Source organism: Notolepis coatsorum (assembly GCF_963971535.1).
Source record: "Notolepis coatsorum genome assembly, chromosome: 5".
In the NCBI taxonomy this organism is placed as follows: Eukaryota; Metazoa; Chordata; class Actinopteri; order Aulopiformes; family Paralepididae; genus Notolepis; species Notolepis coatsorum.
This window is the reverse complement of record NC_140169.1, coordinates 147,185,305-147,202,006: the sequence shown is the minus strand read 5'-3', so window position 1 is coordinate 147,202,006 and position 16,702 is coordinate 147,185,305. Positions and strand designations below refer to the sequence as shown.

The 16,702-nt window shown below is 43.5% G+C and overlaps 1 protein-coding gene across 2 annotated transcripts in view; it reads right to left on the bottom strand.

Annotated features, from left to right (window-relative positions):
* The window catches only part of LOC311228055 (WD repeat-containing protein 26), a 72,555-nt gene that overhangs the window by 7,878 nt on the left and 47,975 nt on the right, over window positions 1-16,702 (bottom strand). For both annotated transcript variants that reach the window (XM_084313957.1, XM_084313958.1), the window contains exons 9-11: window positions 16,520-16,639; window positions 6,545-6,690; window positions 2,417-2,495 (exon numbers count right to left, since the gene is read on the bottom strand). In XM_084313957.1, the coding sequence (XP_084170083.1) occupies window positions 2,417-2,495; window positions 6,545-6,690; window positions 16,520-16,639 (345 nt within the window). The remainder of the gene's footprint in view (window positions 1-2,416; window positions 2,496-6,544; window positions 6,691-16,519; window positions 16,640-16,702) is intronic.

Below are 16,702 nucleotides of genomic sequence, written 5' to 3'. Positions count from 1 at the left end.
GATACTTCCCGATTCTGCTGTACAGGCGCACCAACCGACCTGTAGGAGTCGCTGTCCACAACGTCCAATCCCCACCCACCAGCTTTCCCACCCCCTCTAACACTGCCAATTGTGTTAGTATGACAACCGGCCAAGCCGGTAGCAACGCCGAGAGCTGGGCTCGATACCAGCAACTCCTGCGTTATTTTCGCAGTGTACTGAACGTCTAGTGAATATGGGTGACATTTGGAGGAACACGCTAACATTATGAGAAATATGCTTACCATCTTCTCCAGAGTCAGACAAGAAGATAGATACCAATTTCCTCTCGGTGCGTTCAGTAGAAAGCTATCAGGTTGCAAGCTAGCCTAGCTTAGCACAAATGAATGGAATCAGATACGGACCATTAGCCTGGCTTAAAACTCAGGGAGAGGTGTTTTTCTATTCTCCATCCATCTTCTTCTCTGACTCTGAAGACGATGGTAAGCGCATTTCAACAAATTAATGTTGGCGTGTTCCTTTAACTATTCCCTCTAGACCTCTACACAGGACCCCTGGATGTTGGCGTGTTCCTTTAACTATTCCCTCTAGACCTCTACACAGGACCCCTGGATGTTGGCGTGTTCCTTTAACTATTCCCTCTAGACCTCTACACAGGACCCCTGGATGTTGGCGTGTTCCTTTAACTCTTCCCTCTAGACCTCTACACAGGACCCCTGGATGTTGGCGTGTTCCTTTAACTATTCCCTCTAGCCCTCTACACAGGACCCCTGGATGTTGGCGTGTTCCTTTAACTATTCCCTCTAGACCTCTACACAGGACCCCTGGATGTTGGCGTGTTCCTTTAACTATTCCCTCTAGACCGCTACACAGGACCCCTGGATGTTGGCGTGTTCCTTTAACTATTCCCTCTAGACCTCTACACAGGACCCCTGGATGTTGGCGTGTTCCTTTAACTATTCCCTCTAGACCTCTACACAGGACCCCTGGATGTTGGCGTGTTCCTTTAACTATTCCCTCTAGACCTCTACACAGGACCCCTGGATGTTGGCGTGTTCCTTTAACTATTCCCTCTAGACCTCTACACAGGACCCCTGGATGTTGGCGTGTTCCTTTAACTATTCCCTCTAGACCTCTACACAGGACCCCTGGATGTTGGCGTGTTCCTTTAACTATTCCCTCTAGCCCTCTACACAGGACCCCTGGATGTTGGCGTGTTCCTTTAACTCTTCCCTCTAGCCCTCTACACAGGACCCCTGGATGTTGGCGTGTTCCTTTAACTATTCCCTCTAGCCCTCTACACAGGACCCCTGGATGTTGGCGTGTTCCTTTAACTATTCCCTCTAGCCCTCTACACAGGACCCCTGGATGTTGGCGTGTTCCTTTAACTATTCCCTCTAGCCCTCTACACAGGACCCCTGGATGTTGGCGTGTTCCTTTAACTATTCCCTCTAGCCCTCTACACAGGACCCCTGGATGTTGGCGTGTTCCTTTAACTATTCCCTCTAGACCTCTACACAGGACCCCTGGATGTTGGCGTGTTCCTTTAACTATTCCCTCTAGACCTCTACACAGGACCCCTGGATGTTGGCGTGTTCCTTTAACTATTCCCTCTAGCCCTCTACACAGGACCCCTGGATGTTGGCGTGTTCCTTTAACTATTCCCTCTAGACCTCTACACAGGACCCCTGGACTCGTCTCCAAACCACAGCCGTGATGTCCTTTACTGTAACACACTCCCTCTCGCGTTCCATCGTATCGTAAATATATGTACACAGTATTCCACTATATGTATAATGTTTAATACAATAAAAGAAAGAGATGAGAGATAAAGACAGAGTATTGCCCCAGACAGATAGTATTGCCCCGCACCGATAGTTCCACATAGGGTTGGGTACCGACACTCGGTACTTTTAAGGGTACCGACTGAATTAGATCGGTAATAAAGAGTAATGCTAGATCAAATCGGTACCAAATTTGGGTACTTTTACATGTTTAGTATATTTAAGAATGTAATATACTAGACAAGAGGGAGCCTTTTCCACAAATATGTATATTACTGTCCCGTCTCTTGGGTCTTTGGAAACACCAGGCGAGGTCAGAGGAGTTTGATAACCGAGGACGGCCAGATAATGTTGATATTTAAACATTTAAAAAGTAAACATAATACATGATCATGCGATTTATTTTGTGCGTGGTGTGTTACAACAATAAATAACTAAATGTTCTAAATAAATAACAATGTTGAAATTGAGAAGTTTGGACTTATTTTTTTTACAACTGAAATTCAGTTTTGTTATTACTGAGAGTACAGAGAAAAGGTACCGTTTGGTACCGATACTGAATTACAGGACCCGGTACCGGTATCGGTTCTAATGTGAACGGTACCCAACCCTAGTTCCACGTGCATGATGCTCAAGAGAATAGAGTGTCTCACCTGAGTTGCTACATTTAACAAAGCTAATCTTCCGTTCTTTGAAACAGTGAAAGACATGATAGGGTGGTCCTCCTGTACTCTGTAAGAGAAGTGGAGAAGACAGTAGTCACCAGTCTGGATACATGAAGAAGACAGTAGTCACTAGTCTGGATACATGGAGAAGACAGTAGTCACCAGTCTGGATACATGAAGAAGACAGTAGTCACTAGTCTGGATACATGAAGAAGACAGTAGTCACCAGTCTGGATACATGAAGAAGACAGTAGTCACTAGTCTGGATACATGGAGAAGACAGTAGTCACCAGTCTGGATACATGAAGAAGACAGTAGTCACTAGTCTGGATACATGGAGAAGACAGTAGTCACCAGTCTGGATACATGAAGAAGACAGTAGTCACTAGTCTGGATACATGGAGAAGACAGTAGTCACCAGTCTGGATACATGAAGAAGACAGTAGTCACTAGTCTGGATACATGAAGAAGACAGTAGTCACTAGTCTGGATACATGAAGAAGACAGTAGTCACCAGTCTGGATACATGAAGAAGACAGTAGTCACTAGTCTGGATACATGGAGAAGACAGTAGTCACTAGTCTGGATACATGAAGAAGACAGTAGTCACTAGTCTGGATACATGGAGAAGACAGTAGTCACCAGTCTGGATACATGAAGAAGACAGCAGTCACTAGTCTGGATACATGAAGAAGACAGTAGTCACCAGTCTGGATACATGAAGAAGACAGTAGTCACTAGTCTGGATACATGAAGAAGACAGCAGTCACTAGTCTGGATACATGAAGAAGACAGTAGTCACCAGTCTGGATACATGAAGAAGACAGTAGTCACCAGTCTGGATACATGAAGAAGACAGCAGTCACTAGTCTGGATACATGAAGAAGACAGCAGTCACTAGTCTGGATACATGAAGAAGACAGTAGTCACTAGTCTGGATACATGGAGAAGACAGTAGTCACCAGTCTGGATACATGAAGAAGACAGTAGTCACCAGTCTGGATACATGAAGAAGACAGCAGTCACTAGTCTGGATACATGAAGAAGACAGCAGTCACTAGTCTGGATACATGAAGAAGACAGTAGTCACTAGTCTGGATACATGGAGAAGACAGTAGTCACCAGTCTGGATACATGGAGAAGACAGTAGTCACTAGTCTGGATACATGAAGAAGACAGTAGTCACTAGTCTGGATACATGGAGAAGACAGTAGTCACTAGTCTGGATACATGAAGAAGACAGCAGTCACTAGTCTGGATACATGAAGAAGACAGTAGTCACCAGTCTGGATACATGAAGAAGACAGTAGTCACTAGTCTGGATACATGAAGAAGACAGTAGTCACTAGTCTGGATACATGAAGAAGACAGTAGTCACTAGTCTGGATACATGAAGAAGACAGTAGTCACTAGTCTGGATACATGAAGAAGACAGCAGTCACTAGTCTGGATACATGAAGAAGACAGTAGTCACCAGTCTGGATACATGAAGAAGACAGTAGTCACTAGTCTGGATACATGAAGAAGACAGTAGTCACTAGTCTGGATACATGAAGAAGACAGTAGTCACTAGTCTGGATACATGAAGAAGACAGCAGTCACTAGTCTGGATACATGGAGAAGACAGTAGTCACTAGTCTGGATACATGAAGAAGACAGTAGTCACTAGTCTGGATACATGGAGAAGACAGTAGTCACCAGTCTGGATACATGAAGAAGACAGTAGTCACCAGTCTGGATACATGAAGAAGACAGCAGTCACTAGTCTGGATACATGAAGAAGACAGTAGTCACTAGTCTGGATACATGAAGAAGACAGTAGTCACTAGTCTGGATACATGGAGAAGACAGTAGTCACCAGTCTGGATACATGAAGAAGACAGTAGTCACTAGTCTGGATACATGAAGAAGACAGCAGTCACTAGTCTGGATACATGGAGAAGACAGTAGTCACTAGTCTGGATACATGGAGAAGACAGCAGTCACTAGTCTGGATACATGAAGAAGACAGTAGTCACTAGTCTGGATACATGGAGAAGACAGCAGTCACTAGTCTGGATACATGAAGAAGACAGTAGTCACTAGTCTGGATACATGGAGAAGACAGTAGTCACCAGTCTGGATACATGGAGAAGACAGTAGTCACTAGTCTGGATACATGAAGAAGACAGTAGTCACTAGTCTGGATACATGAAGAAGACAGTAGTCACTAGTCTGGATACATGGAGAAGACAGTAGTCACTAGTCTGGATACATGAAGAAGACAGTAGTCACTAGTCTGGATACATGGAGAAGACAGTAGTCACTAGTCTGGATACATGGAGAAGACAGTAGTCACCAGTCTGGATACATGAAGAAGACAGTAGTCACTAGTCTGGATACATGGAGAAGACAGTAGTCACCAGTCTGGATACATGAAGAAGACAGTAGTCACTAGTCTGGATACATGGAGAAGACAGTAGTCACCAGTCTGGATACATGAAGAAGACAGTAGTCACTAGTCTGGATACATGAAGAAGACAGCAGTCACTAGTCTGGATACATGGAGAAGACAGTAGTCACTAGTCTGGATACATGGAGAAGACAGTAGTCACTAGTCTGGATACATGGAGAAGACAGTAGTCACTAGTCTGGATACATGGAGAAGACAGTAGTCACTAGTCTGGATACATGGAGAAGACAGCAGTCACTAGTCTGGATACATGAAGAAGACAGTAGTCACTAGTCTGGATACATGAAGAAGACAGTAGTCACTAGTCTGGATACATGGAGAAGACAGTAGTCACTAGTCTGGATACATGAAGAAGACAGTAGTCACTAGTCTGGATACATGAAGAAGACAGTAGTCACTAGTCTGGATACATGGAGAAGACAGTAGTCACTAGTCTGGATACATGGAGAAGACAGCAGTCACTAGTCTGGATACATGAAGAAGACAGTAGTCACTAGTCTGGATACATGAAGAAGACAGTAGTCACCAGTCTGGATACATGAAGAAGACAGTAGTCACTAGTCTGGATACATGGAGAAGACAGTAGTCACTAGTCTGGATACATGAAGAAGACAGTAGTCACCAGTCTGGATACATGGAGAAGACAGTAGTCACTAGTCTGGATACATGAAGAAGACAGTAGTCACTAGTCTGGATACATGAAGAAGACAGTAGTCACCAGTCTGGATACATGGAGAAGACAGTAGTCACTAGTCTGGATACATGAAGAAGACAGTAGTCACTAGTCTGGATACATGGAGAAGACAGTAGTCACCAGTCTGGATACATGGAGAAGACAGTAGTCACTAGTCTGGATACATGAAGAAGACAGTAGTCACTAGTCTGGATACATGAAGAAGACAGTAGTCACTAGTCTGGATACATGGAGAAGACAGTAGTCACCAGTCTGGATACATGAAGAAGACAGTAGTCACTAGTCTGGATACATGGAGAAGACAGTAGTCACTAGTCTGGATACATGGAGAAGACAGTAGTCACTAGTCTGGATAAATGAAGAAGACAGTAGTCACCAGTCTGGATACATGAAGAAGACAGTAGTCACTAGTCTGGATACATGAAGAAGACAGTAGTCACCAGTCTGGATACATGAAGAAGACAGTAGTCACTAGTCTGGATACATGGAGAAGACAGTAGTCACTAGTCTGGATACATGGAGAAGACAGCAGTCACAAGTCTTATGTTGAATATCAGGAAGAACAAGACGTTCCACTGCTCTGGACTGAGGCAACAGTGAGGAGGAGGAATAGTTCAAGAAATAGAAAATGTTCAATATTTAAATATAAACCAATCAATCAAAATGTATAGACAGGTTCCAACTCGACAACAAAACAAACATTCTAGAACGGACCACATTTGACTGCCCGTCAGTAACCGATATTAGCAAACACTAGTAACAGGAAATTAAAGTTGGCCACGCGCTGTTCCCTAGCAACGCAATTCCACTGAAACCGTCTATATATATATATATATATATATATATATATTGCACATTTTGTAGGAACAATTAACCATATTCACGTGGCGGCCATTTTGCTCTTATGTGACGCTCGGGTTGGGTTCCTCCTCCAGCCTGAACCCGGCCCGAGCATGATGATCACACTCACATGTTTCTGTCCGTTAGGTCCTCGAAATTGTATCCCCGGATGCGTTGGTGCGTGTCGGAGGCCAGCACTGTCCTGCCGTCGCTCAGACACCACAGGCACTGCACACGCACCCCCTCCCAGGAGTCCAGCAGGTTACCGTCCAGGTCCTGACGGCACAGAGGGAGGAGGAGAGGAGGAGTTACCCAAATGGCTGGACTTAGGCCCCGACAAAATCCTACACACTGGAGTCCATATATAATTCTTAATTTTTTGTAATCATTCTTTCCAAAAGCAAAAGAGGCCTAGAAGCGTGGCTAACGCTAATGGCGCGCATACCAGCGGCCAACTGCCTAAGAAAACAGGCACAGAGGCACTGAAAGAGGATTTCACCCGTCTAATGAACACACTAGACTAGACAAATATCAAGATGTATCCATCATCAGTGGACCAATTGTATGCTTTCTCAGAGGACAAGAAGCCTCCAGTCGACTCCTTCAGACATTAAGCACCCCCCCCACAGCCCAAATGGAATGATTAAAAAAAAAAAGGGCAGCAAGACATCGTACACAAGTTAGTCCAAACCCTCATTCACCCAGAATGATTTGGCAGAAACTGTGCGACAGAGGCGAGTGTGTCGAGAAGCCGTTTATGGACACGGGAACCTTCCATGGGTTCCATTACCCGTCTGAGCCCAGGTGAAGATCCAGCGGCTTTCTTCGCCGCAAGAAGCAGAGGAATTCCACCCCAATATCGATGCCAGATTAACTACATAATGTTCAGGTTTGACAGAACTGTTTAGCCTTATAAGAGGGGTGAGTTTATTATTTTTTTTTTTTTTTACCAAAAACACACTTCTTCAATCAATATCTGAAAAAAAACACCAACCTTCTTACTGTCCTATACTACCATGCACTCCTACTATACTAATATGTCTTATGTCTATGCACACAACACTGTAGCACCCAAGTTGCAGCGCTGTTTGATGAACATTGTTACTCAGTTGTAAGAGTCGTACCCTTCCTGATGACTTGTCGTACAGAACAGAAGTAAGTGGCTTTGGATAAAAGCGTCAGCTAAATGACTAAATGTAATTTCACATAGACTAGAAGACTACTACCCCAGCTTATTAACCCTGATCAGTCTGGCTTTGTAAAGGCACGATACAAAAGGTTATTAAATATAATTGACCACTCAACCCTACACGATCAACCTGCAATAGTGCTTTTGCAGAAAAGGTGTTCGATAGGGTCGAATGGTCATACTTGTTTTCGGTCTTGGAAACATTTTACTCCAAATCTGGATCAATCCATGTACAGCAATCCACAAGCTCAAATAAGTGTAAATAGCACGCTCTCTGAAAGGTTTGGATTATACAGAGGCTGTCAGACCATTATTCCTTTCTCATTTAATTTAGCGATTAAACCCCTAGCAGAAGCCATACGGGTGAGTAAAGACATTTCTGGAATTGATATTGGGAAAATTACAAACAAAATGTCTTTGTATGCAGACAACATTATCCTGTACCTAACCAACCCAGAAGGACCAACCCCTGCAGTACTAGACCTTAACAGATTTAGAAGGATATCAGGCTACAAAATTACAAAATAAAAAATCCAATGCCCGTTTACTGAACATGCCAATATCTAGCAAAGTCAAGAGCATTTCACCAAGAAGAATTCTAACACTGGACTCTCCTACCCATTTAATTTATCAGACGAATTAATGTAATAAAAATGAACGTTTTGCCATGATTCCAACTACTTATTTCAGTCACTACCCTACTACTTACTTAGACAAAGCATTCTTCAAAAATCCATCAACAAATTGATAAGCTCTGTTATTTGGAAGAACTCCGCACTCAAGATGTACTACTGGGCTGCCCAGACAAAGGGCTTGATTAGTTGGTTAAAGAAACACACTACTACATGTTGGACAGCTATTGAAAAAGAGCTCTGCTTTCCCACCCGCCTGATCTCTCTATCGTTTATTAATAACATAAGTGCACTACACTCCGTATCAAGATCCTATGTAATTTACAACACTCTTCAAGCTTGGCAAGTTGTAAATCAATGTTGTGGGCTTTCTGCCAAGATCTTGATGCTAGCTCCACGGTCCTCCAATCCAGACTTGCCCTCCTCAATCAGAGGTGGAAAGTGGAAAGATTATGGTATATATATATATATCAGGGTTCCCACAGACATTGCAAAATTAAATTCAAGGACTTTTAAGTACTTTTCCAAGCACTGTTTTTCATTTTCAAGGATGTCACTCGAGGGATACAATTTACTTTTAAATGCTGTTTTTTTTAAGCATCTTCTTGGCCTGCTTGCCAGAAAAAAAAATAAAAAATGTCTTGATTGAGAACAATTTGATCGTGGATGAACAAAACATTCAATGCGAATGGTTGATTTTAATTTCAAGCACCTTTTTAAAAAATTTGCTGTTTACGGAATTCCAGGCTGTGACTTTTATTTGTAAAAAAAAATCAAGCACTTTAAACAAACATGCCAACTTTTTGGGAAATTATCTTATTTGCCATCTACCCTGGCGTTAGACGAGCAGATACATACCCTTTTCTTCTTTGTGCATGCATTAGGCTTAGGGAACAGCCGCTCCGTTAGCCTAGCTTAGCGTCATTCACTGGAAGTAGGTGTGCCAGTGTAACCTAGTTCCCAACAGTCACAAAATACACTCATATTATATATATATGAGTGTATTTTGTGACTGTTGGGAACTAGGTTACACTGGCACACCTACTTCCAGTGAATGACGCTAAGCTAGGCTAACGGAGCGGCTGTTCCCTAAGCCTAATGCATGCACAAAGAAGAAAAGGGTATATATCTGCTTGTCTAACGCCAGGGTAGATGGCAAATAAGATAATTTCCCAAAAAGTTGGCGTGTTCCTTTAAGCACTTCAAGGACCTTGTGTGAACCCCGATATATACATATTTCAAAACCCGTTTAGCAAGATTGCCTCAATTCCTTTTTGGATTTAAGAGCAGTGTTTGAAATCCCAAAACAGGATTTCTTTAAGTACCTTCAAATTCATCATCTAATTACTACTTTGCAAGGAAAATAACAACTTTCTTGGGGGTGTCAGGTGTGGAGATTTTGGAAGAGGCCACATAATTGAAATGGAAAATCTGTTTGATTAGTGCTCTGTTAAGACAGCCATAGGTCGACCTTGACCCACCTTAAGAATGTCTGCCAGAAAGATCTGGGTTGTGACTTTAATGATGAACAATGGGACAGTATGTCAGAATGTCTATCTCATTGTCCTGTAATAAGATAAGTGAACTTATTACATGGCGTTTTCACATTCGCCGAAATGCTTGCTTGTGATTGGTCAACAGCCCCCCGACTGCGGTAATTATTTTTCGATAATGACCGCAGATTTTTCAATAATGACCGCAGTGCGCAGCTGTTGGCAATCAAGCCCACTGACACACTGTTTCAGTGCAATTCAGTGCTGCCGGCGATGACAGGGGGCGGAGCGACAAGCGGAGGCAGAACACAGCGGAGCCAGAACAGAGGCTGCTGCCCGCGATAATAATAATCACTTTATTTGGGCTGACAGAGCCACAGAACAACTGCGATTTGTCAAATGAATTAGGTATATTGTTAGTAAGTTAGCCATGTAATAAGCGGGATAATGTATAGCCTACTCGGTCATTGTCGCAAAATAATTGACCTTCACTACGTTTAAAACACCTCGGCGCGGCGCCTCGGTATTTTAAACTCCGTGTCGGTCAATTATTTTGCGACAATGACCTCGTAGCCATACATTATCCCTTACATAATTCAGGGCAGCACGGTGATGTAGTGGTCAACACTGTCGCCCGAGTCACAGCAAGAAGGGTTCGATTCCCGCTTGGGGACCAGGTTGCCGGATACCCAGGTGGGGTATCTCCCGGGCATTTCTGTGTGGAGTTTGCATGTTCTCCCCGTGCTCGCAAGGGTTTCATCGGCGACCCAATGCATGTGTGTGTGTGTGTTCCTGTGTGTAGCCCATCTTGCATGTGTGTGTGTGTTCCTGTGTGTAGCCCATCTTGCATGTGTGTGTGTGTGTGTGTTCCTGTGTGTAGCCCATCTTGCATGCGTGTGTGTGTTCCTGTGTGTAGCCCATCTTGCATGTGTGTGTGTGTTCCTGTGTGTAGCCCATCTTGCATGTGTGTGTGTGTTCCTGTGTGTAGCCCATCTTGCATGTGTGTGTGTTCATCCTCATGAGACGGCTTCTTGAAATGATAACTTCCTGCACAGGATGTACCTTACCGAGTCTGTTTAAGTAAGATGTACCCAGACTCATCACAGGATGTACCTTACCCGAGTCTGTTTAAGTAAGATGTACCCAGACTCATCACAGGATGTACCTTACCGAGTCTGTTTAAGTAAGATGTACCCAGACTCATCACAGGATGTACCTTACCCGAGTCTGTTTAAGTAAGATGTACCCAGACTCATCACAGGATGTACCTTACCCGAGTCTGTTTAAGTAAGATGTACCCAGACTCATCACAGGATGTACCTTACCCGAGTCTGTTTAAGTAAGATGTACCCAGACTCATCCCTCAGATGTCATTGTTGTAAGATTTGTACAGGGTCAATTATCCATGTTTATTGGTAATGCAGAAAAATAAAGTCTTGGACATTCCACCTATATCATGGCATCTCTTTGGTACGGAATTGGACAGGACACTAGATCCCATATCTGTGAAGATAATTGGGATAATATACTATATAGCAAAAAAATATGTATCTGCTCAAAAACAACAACCGCCAACATTTGAACTTTTTAAAAAAGATTCTCAATGACACTTTGCAACTGGAACAGTGTACATATACTTTGAATAATAAGGAGGACACCTTTCTTAGAACTTTGGAACCCTTCATGGACCTCAGACTATGCCTTGATATGCCTTGATTACTTGTACTGAAATGTAATAACCATTAGATACACTCAATTTGATTTATAAATTTTTTATTTATTTGTATTACTATTAACTCATTCTGCGCCACGGGTCGGGGTGCCAGAGGGCGCTATTACGCCAGCGCTGCAAGTCAATGGGGCGCTTTGTTCACTTGCGAGTGCTTAAAATATATCTTATATTATATCTATGGGTCTAATACACCCGTCGACTGTCAGTGAGTTGCTTCCAGTCAACATCCACGAAACACATTGAAAGGTACATTTCCGTTTTATACCGTTTTGAATATGAATATAGTTCGGGTGCGTCTGAGTAATTCCAGGAAAAGACGCGATAATAGCCCTTTAGTGGAATACACTAGTAAACACGTTGTAATTTTTCGCCTGATTATCGAATCTTCCTGAAATCAACGCTAGATCATGATTATTATCCTTCCTCATGCAAGAATGAAAAGAGCCCTGGACCGCGGGGCTCCCCCGCCACCTCCTCCCACCCAACGGCACACAGCCACACACACACACACACACACAGAGACAGCGTCGATCGGGGTAGAAAGAAATATCAGATCAACGCAAGATTTTATTGTAGTGTTCTTACCTGGTATCTGATGTAATGCAAAAGAAATAATCCAATTATCTGATTGCCATTCCAAATACTGCTTGTGGAGGTCCGTCCCACATTACCAAGCGTTACACATGAACGGGCGGGCGGGGTTACTGTTCCATACCATCGTTGCAAAGGCCTACCTCGCCTGAGCACCTAAACCCCGCCCGCACGGCTCGGATCGTCCCAGAAAAGAAACTACACCATTTATAATAGAGTGCAATACCAGCTGTAAGGTGGCGGTATTTGCCCTTTTGCGAGCTCAGACCCATTCCCAATGATAACATCAGGCTGGATGGATGAAAATGAATGGATATAGCTAATAAAAGAAATAACGACCAAAACCCGATTATACTCGTGATTGGCGCTGAACGGTCGGCGAATTAACCCGACTATACTCGTGACTGGCGTTGAATGAGTTAATAACTCAATATACCATAATTACACATGTATGTGTATGTTTGTACAATAATTTTCTTTTATTCTGTAGTTCTGTGCAGTTGTCGAGTGTGTTGATGGTGAATCCAGCACTGCAGCTTGGCTGACTGTGACGGAGGAAGTGGACCTCATAATCTACAGTACTGCGGATTCTACGGATTCATAAATTATTATAATTTATTTTTATATATAATTATTATTAAAAAGATTCATTCTACTTAACAATTAAACATTTTGAATAAGAAAATATGATTCTTGAATTATTGCATGAATTTGCAGAAGGACTATGATGTGGAAAAATGTATTGTATTTTTTGATAAAGTGTATTTCTATTTTAAGTCCAATGGGCCTAATATATCAATAGTGCCACAACGTAATTAAAACACAAAATACATATGCTATGCCAAATGTCTCCAAGGATTAATTATAATACGATTTTAAGTGGAAATTAGTTTGATAGTGTAAAATAAAATATTCATACAAATGAGGCCATGCGTCCATAATATATATATATATATAGTTTTCTTTTTCTTTAATTCATTTTTTCTTTTATTTAAAATATATATATTGTTTAACCATCAGCTAAATAAGTTGAAAAAAAACATCCAAAACACAGTCAATTACACACAATGTACTGCACATATACCGGTATACGTTGTCTATTACACACACACACACACACACACACACACACACACACACACACACACCACCCAGACAATAAGGAGCGGTAAACAAGCCGTCTTCACAGGGTCGGCAGGTTCAGAGTCGAGGCAGATCAATGTATGGGAGGATCCAGTGCTCTATGACCTCATTCCATAAGCCACACACAGACCCCTTATAAACCCCTCCCCCTAACTGACTAGAGCCACCTCCCAGTCCCCATAACCCCACGACAGCCGGTTAACCCTTTCACTGCCACACGACAGAAGGTTAACCCTTTACTATCGCACAACCGACGGCGATGCTCCATCATTAGCTCCTCATCCGCGGAGCTAATGATGCTAATGATGGAGCATCGCCGTCGGTTGTGTGATAGCAAAGGGCTAACCTTCTGTATTGTCACAGTGAAAGGGTTAACCGGCTGTCGTGTGGCAGTGAAAGGGTTAAAAAAAAAAAACACGCATCACTGATTGAACTGGCATGTGATGGATAGGGTTCATACACAAAGAGGATACAAAGAGAATGACAGACACACACACACACACAGGGGTTAAACACATATCCTTGCCATTGTGCCTGCAGGCTAGACGGCAGCGCAGGGAGTTCATGGTGAAGGCTTGTGGGAAAAACGATCATTGGAAGCTCATAAAATGGATGTTTTGTATGATGTTACCATGTATACACAGAAATGCATATTGCCGTGTGTGTGGGGGGGATTCCACTCGCTCTCATTGTGTGTGTGTGTGGGGTGGGTATGATGTTACCATGTATACACTGTGTGTGTGTGTGTGGGGTGGGGGGGGTTCCACTCGCTCTCATTGGAACAACAACAAGAGGCTCCATGTTGAAATCACCTTTTATAAACTGCCAAAGACATTCTGTTTACACAGCGACAGAACAGTGAAACGTGGCTCATCTCAAGCCCCGCCGCGTGCCGGATCAAGGAGGTTTTTCAGGAGGTCACTTAACCCTTTCACTGCCACACTACAGAAGGTTAACCCTTTACTATCACACTACCGACTAACAGGTTAACCTGCTGCTGTTGTGTGGCAGTGAACGAGTTAACCTTCTGTGTATTGTCGCAGTGAAAGGGTTAACCGTTTGGTAGTGCGGCGGTGAAAGGGTTAAGGGGAAGGAGAATAATTTGGTCAGGGTGACCTCCGCTTATAGTAAATAACTTAATGTGATAAGATTGTCTCCTTACACATTAGAAAATAGGAGTCCGTTTGTTGACATATGTCACACCAGTGAAATTAAACATTCTAATATGTTATGTCCATGGTCTAAGACCGTTCAATCAATATTTGTGACCATGAGCTACTCTCTCCCAATGGCAGAAACCAGAGAAGTACGAATTAAATGTGTGATGTCATAAAGTATTAAAGACTGGAGCTGCTCTTTAGACAATGAATGAGTCTGAATTTGAAACGGAACGTTTTTTTTAATTAAATTTATTTATTTTTATCAAAATGAGCTTTATTCTATAGTAGTGATCTCAGTTATAATTTTTTCATTTCATTTCATTTTCATTTATTCGTACATGGAATTGTTACAGTCTTGATCCCCATCTCTTGATCCAGCAGCTCGTCGATGTGCTAATAGCCTCAGCAACCTAACGTTAGCTTGCTGAGGCTATTAGCACATCGACAAGCTGCTGGAGCTCCCGATGCTGGTTGAAGTGGAGCTAGGTAGCCAGCAGGCTAAATGCTCCGCGACGCTGAACTGCATGCGCCGGTCTGTCTGTCTTGTGGAACGTCTGCATTGCATTTATTACAAATAGCAAGCGATCTTTTTACTCTGAAACTCAGAGTACCGACGCGGCCATCTTTGTTGTTAGCGTTAACTTGCGTGGCTACGTCACAGCCAAGAAAGGGAGCGCTGGATTTGTGTAAAACGCCCTGTTCCTAAACCACACGCTGTCAGTCGTAGCACAGTACTGACAAAACGGGAGGAGACTTTAGTCAAAACAAACGCACTTCATTCCAATTCACCCACACCGCATTTTTTTTTACCAAAAAATATATTATATTATCGGAGCTATTAATAACGTTATCGAGTTTATCGGGATGACGTCATAATTGCTGATATCGGCCCGATAATTATCGTGCATCCCTAAACAAAACTAATAAAGTCTGTATTTCAGCTACTAACTCTTTAAGTTTCACGTTCTGAAACAGAAGATGAGCTCGCAGCTGCTGTCAGTGTCGTCGTCTCTGGACCAGCTTCAGACTTGATGACGTCACAAGTCTCTGGACCAGCTTCAGACTTGATGACGTCACAAGTCTCTGGACCAGCTTCAGACTTGATGACATCACAAGTCTCTGGACCAGCTTCAGACTTGATGACGTCACAAGTCTCTGGACCAGCTTCAGACTTGATGACGTTACAAGTCTCTGGACCAGCTTCAGACTTGATGACGTCACAACAAGTATTTGAGTTTTAGCACTTGGATTTGGGAGAGTTTTTGCTCATTTTAACTAATGTTTTTGTACCATCTTAAGACCAGAGGAATAACATTTATGAATTCAGAAATTTGGCATTGTTCGCCTTTAACACACTACAGAAGGTTAACCCTTTCACTACCGCACTACAGACGGTTAACGGTTTCGCGGTAGTGAAAGGGTTAACCTTCTGTGTAGTGTGGTTGTGAAAGGGTTAACCCTTTGTCGTGTGGCAGTGAAAGGGTTAAGCTAAGAAAAGGCTCCAAGAAGGACAGACAGCGAGGCTATATTGAGCCGTTCCCCTAAACGGACCCATTTGTGACATTAAACTGGTAGGAGACGGGCTAAATATAGGACAGGAATATATAAAACAGAAGGTAACAAGCTGTGAGGTCCACTTACACACTGGTAGAACTGTCCTCGCTGTCCCCCCGTAACAGAAGATAACAGGCTGTGAGGTCCACTTACACACTGGTAGAACTGTCCTCGCTGTCCCCCCGTAACAGAAGGTAACAAGCTGTGAGGTCCACTTACACACTGGTAGAACTGTCCTCGCTGTCCCCCCGTAACAGAAGATAACAGGCTGTGAGGTCCACTTACACACTGGTAGAACTGTCCTCGCTGTCCCCCCGTAACAGAAGATAACAGGCTGTGAGGTCCACTTACACACTGGTAGAACTGTCCTCGCTGTCCCCCCTGTGAGGTCCACTTACACACTGGTAGAACTGTCCTCGCTGTCCCCCCGTAACAGAAGATAACTTACACACTGGTAGAACTGTCCTCGCTGTCCCCCCGTAACAGAAGATAACAGGCTGTGAGGTCCACTTACACACTGGTAGAACTGTCCTCGCTGTCCCCCCTGTGAGGTCCACTTACACACTGGTAGAACTGTCCTCGCTGTCCCCCCGTAACAGAAGATAACTTACACACTGGTAGAACTGTCCTCGCTGTCCCCCCGTGACGAAGCGCTTGCCGTCTGGGTTCCAGGCCACGCTGGTCAGACTGTCCTCGTGAGACTGAGACATCTTAGTCCGCAGCTCCCCCGACTGGCCACCAGGGGTCAGGGAATGGAGGGGGTAAAGGGAGAGAGAAGGAGAGGAAGGGGACAA